This window comes from Austrofundulus limnaeus, unplaced genomic scaffold (assembly GCF_001266775.1).
Source record: "Austrofundulus limnaeus strain Quisiro unplaced genomic scaffold, Austrofundulus_limnaeus-1.0 Scaffold119, whole genome shotgun sequence".
In the NCBI taxonomy this organism is placed as follows: Eukaryota; Metazoa; Chordata; class Actinopteri; order Cyprinodontiformes; family Rivulidae; genus Austrofundulus; species Austrofundulus limnaeus.
The window spans coordinates 1,392,358-1,396,478 of record NW_013952521.1 but is presented as its reverse complement, the minus strand read 5'-3'; the positions used below and the strand labels follow the sequence as shown (position 1 = coordinate 1,396,478).

At 40.0% G+C, this 4,121-nt stretch overlaps 1 protein-coding gene across 1 annotated transcript in view; it reads right to left on the bottom strand.

Moving 5' to 3' along the window:
- Positions 1-4,121, bottom strand: part of hid1b (HID1 domain containing b) — a 20,349-nt gene that overhangs the window by 2,716 nt on the left and 13,512 nt on the right. The window contains exons 7-14 of the mRNA XM_014014853.1: positions 3,316-3,547; positions 2,873-2,929; positions 2,649-2,789; positions 2,451-2,541; positions 2,217-2,368; positions 894-972; positions 657-821; positions 366-584 (exon numbers count right to left, since the gene is read on the bottom strand). Of these exons, the coding sequence (XP_013870307.1) occupies positions 366-584; positions 657-821; positions 894-972; positions 2,217-2,368; positions 2,451-2,541; positions 2,649-2,789; positions 2,873-2,929; positions 3,316-3,547 (1,136 nt within the window). The remainder of the gene's footprint in view (positions 1-365; positions 585-656; positions 822-893; positions 973-2,216; positions 2,369-2,450; positions 2,542-2,648; positions 2,790-2,872; positions 2,930-3,315; positions 3,548-4,121) is intronic.

The following is a 4,121-nucleotide window of genomic DNA, read 5'->3' as shown; positions in this document are numbered from 1 at the left end:
TAACAACAAATATTATAGAAAAATAGAAAAATCTGTATTTTTTGAGCACTACGTTTGAAGTTTGTGTGGTTGTTTTTCATTTAAAAAAATATTGGAACATATATTTATTGGTGGTTTATGAGTTTGACTGGAATCTTTCCAGCATTAGCAGAAAGTGAAAATATATTTTAAAAAATATTTTTTAAGGCTCAGAATTGGATTTATTTTGTTCAATATGTTTTATCTCATAGTTTATTATTTTTGTCTCTTTATAATAATTTAATTTGATTCATTCATCTCTTTTTGTCTGTTTGTATCTATCAGAGCTTCTGTTTTGAATCACTTTAATTTGCTGAAGCTCTTTCTCAGATTAGCCGACCTCCTACCTGGAGTGGCCTCTAGGCTGGCTTTGAGAGTCCCGGGTTCTGCAGGTGCAGCAGGTCTGGAGCCCTCCATGGACTCGTCTGCAGAGCTCATGTTGGAGATCCCGGACTTCCTCCTCCTCTGTAACGCTTTCTGAATGGACGCCGCGTCCGTCGGCAGGTTGGCCAGCTGGTGGAAGACGTTCCTCTTACGAATGATGGAGTAAACCAGGTTGGAGTTTCCTGCGGAGGAGAGCTCAGAGCCTCAGTTCGGGGGTCTGGAAAGCTGCAGCGCCGATGATCTTTAGTCCTCACCATCAAACTGATACTGGATGATGTTGTTGAAGACCTCCAGCAGGAAGAAGACCAGGTTGTGGTTCTGAGGAGCCGAGAGCAGGAACCAGGGGGAGGAGAAGGCCTCCAGCAGGTGCAGCAGCTTGTTGGCCGCCACCATGGAGAGGCTCTTCAGGTACGGAGAAACTGCAGAGAAGGAGAGAGGCTCAGCGTCTCTGCTGCTCCTCCAGCAGGGGGCAGCACTCAGCTGATACTCACTGTTCACGATGATGGTGAGCAGGCAGTCGAACAGAGGGTGCAGGCGCTGGTGTCCGCAGGTGATGACTTTATGAAAGATCTAAACAGGAAGAACCAAAACCAGACTTTGGATTTGTGTGTGTTTGTCAACATTAAGCTCCTTCAGGACATTCAAGCTGTGGCTTTGGGTGTATCAGCAATTTATACTTTTTGAAATATTTAGCTTTTTCTGCCCTTTTTTCCTCATAGAAAATGAATAAATATGTCTTCAACCTCCTTAAAACTCTTAAAAATGTTCACAAATCTTTACTTTACTTTTCACCTTTCGTTCTGGTTCTGATTTTTTAACTCCGTTGTGCTGATTTTAGCTTCCTTCGGCTTCTATTTAGCTGATTTTAGCTTATTTTCCTGCCTTTTTAGACATTCTGACCATTTCTGCCATTCTTCTGCTAATTTAAACTTTTAGCTTCTTTCTGCAATTTAAACTTCTTTCAGCTGTTTTCTGCAGTTTGTTCTTTTTTTAGCTAATTTGAGCTTTTTTGGCTAAATTTACCATTTTGTAACCATTTCAGCTTCTTACTGTTTAATTTAGCAAACGTGCTCTGCTATTTTATGCTTTTATCAGCTGTTTTTGATCATTTCAGCTGTTTTCTGTGTTTTTAGCTACTTTTTAGATAATTTGAGCACTTTTTTCGGGCTAAATTTACTTTCTGTGATAATTTCAGCTTCTTGCTGTTTAATTTGGTAAACATGCACTCTTTTATTTTAGACTATTTTTTTGCTTTTATCAGCTATTATTTGGTCATTTCAGCTGTTCTCTGTGTTTTTAGCTACTTTTTTGCTAATTAGAGCTTTTTTGGGGCTAAACTTACCTTTCTATGATAATTTCAGCTTCTTGCTGTTTAATTCGGTAAACATGCTCTCTTTTATTTTAGACTTTATTTTTTTGCTTTTATCAGCTATTATTTGGTCATTTCAGCTGTTTTCTGTGTTTTTAGCTACTTTTTTTTGCTAATTTGAACTTTTTGGGGCTAAATTTACCTTTATGTGATCATTTAATTTCTTAACTGTTTAATTCAGAAAACATACTCTGATATTTTAAGTTTTATGCTTTTATCAGCTATTATTTGGTAATTTCAGCTGTTTTCTGTGCTACATTTTAGCTAATTAGAGCTTTTTTGGGGCTAAACATACCTTTCTATGATAATTTCAGCTTCTTGCTGTTTAATTCAGTAAACATGCTCTGTCTGCTTCTTTGTGCTAATTTCAGCTTCATCTTCAGTTTCAGGTTTTTAGCTGTTCAACACTAATCTTTCAGCGTTTCGCCTCCGTCGAGCCTCTCACCACTATGAGCAGGTCAGCGTGTGTCCCTGTGAAGACAGGGATGTCCATGGGGACACGGAGGGTGTACGGTTTGTTCAGCCGAACCCCGAAGTTCCTCTCTCCGCTCAGCAGCAGCAGGACGAAGACGCCGATGTGCACGAGGCCCACCCGAGCTGCAGCGTGCACACAAACAGGCTTCAGCCACAAACTCAACGTTTCAGCAGAGATCGCCTGGCTTTAATCTGCGACACTCACACTGGTCCGCTCTGGCATCGTTCAGGTAAAACAGGATGGGAACCAGCATCTCCAGCACGTCGCTGCTCTTCAGGACAAAAAACAGGAACTTCTGAAAAAAACAACAACAAAAAAACAAAAACAAGACGAGGTCAGGGTGTTAAAACTCCTGTTCTTTGGACTCAGAGACTTTTTAAATAAATAAATAAAATCTGACACCTTGTTGAAGTCACAGAACTTCCAGAAGAGGATCAGCAGCTCCTGGTGAAACTGGATCTTCTTGGTGGATCGAGGAAGGTAAGTCTGGATCAGAGGGTTGTTGAGGAGCCGGGCCAAACCTTTCAGGATGAAGCTCAGGTCCTAAAAAATTAATTAAATGTAATTAAATATAAATACGTTTTACTACACGATAGCTGCTAAACTGAACATGTGCAGGTCTGTACCTCCTCTCTGTGGATCCTGGAGAGATAATTCACAAACAGGTTGTCGGGTCCAGAAGGCTGAAAAAACATTTACAATAAATGTTCTATGTTTAATCTAAATTTAAAAAAAATGTTTTTTTACACAACTGATCAAAAACATGCAAACTACAAAATAAGATGTTTTTAAAATTATTGGCTTAAAAAACTATTTTTATAAAAAGATTTCAAGATGTAAAACTGAATAACAATTAAAATAAAAATTAACTGTGGCGTCCCTCAGGGTATAGTATTCAGTCCCAAGTTATTCAGACTCATTTAAATTATATAACCATAAGTTTTTTAAATATTCTGGTATTTTTTATTTTATTTTATTTTTGGTTTTACATATCATCATTGGTTGATTTGGGACAAAAACAATAAAGCTTTAAACTTCTGCCTGTTTATTTTTCCCTCCTTCACTCTACCTGCGTTTCCTCCTCAGACGGGGCAGACTTGGACGGATCCAGATCCTGCAGGGCGGCGCCGGCAGCCGACCCAGACTCGTGTTCCAGGGTGACGACGAGGACCTGCAGTGCCTGCTCCACCAGCTGTTCCCGCTGGTCCGAGAACAGCAGGTGGTTGTAGGGGAACCCGAACCCAACCGGGTCGTAGGCACAGACCACGTTCAGCAGGGAGGTGAAGAGAGGCAGGGCGTGTCTGGAACAGGTAAACATCAGGTAAACAACAGGTAAACAACGGGTAAACAACGGGTAAACAGCAGGTAAACAGCAGGTAAACAGCAGGTAAACAACAGGTAAACTGCAGGTAAACACCAGGTAAACAACGGATAAACATCAGGTAAACAACGGGTAAACAGCAGGTAAACAACGGGTAAACAGCAGGTAAACAACGGGTAAACAGCAGGTAAACAATGGATAAACATCAGGTAAACAATGGATAAACATCAGGTAAACAACAGGTAAACAGCAGGTAAACAATGGGTAAACAGCAGGTAAACAACGGGTAAACAACAGGTAAACAGCAGGTAAACATCAGGTAAACAGGTAAACAACAGGTAAACAACGGATAAACAACAGGTAAACAATGGATAAACATCAGGTAAACAACAGGTAAACATCAGGTAAACAGGTAAGCAACAGGTAAACATCAGGTAAACAACAGGTAAGCAACAGGTAAACATCAGGTAAACAACGGATAAACAACAGGTAAACAACGGATAAACAACAGGTAAACAATGGATAAACATCAGGTAAACAACAGGTAAACATCA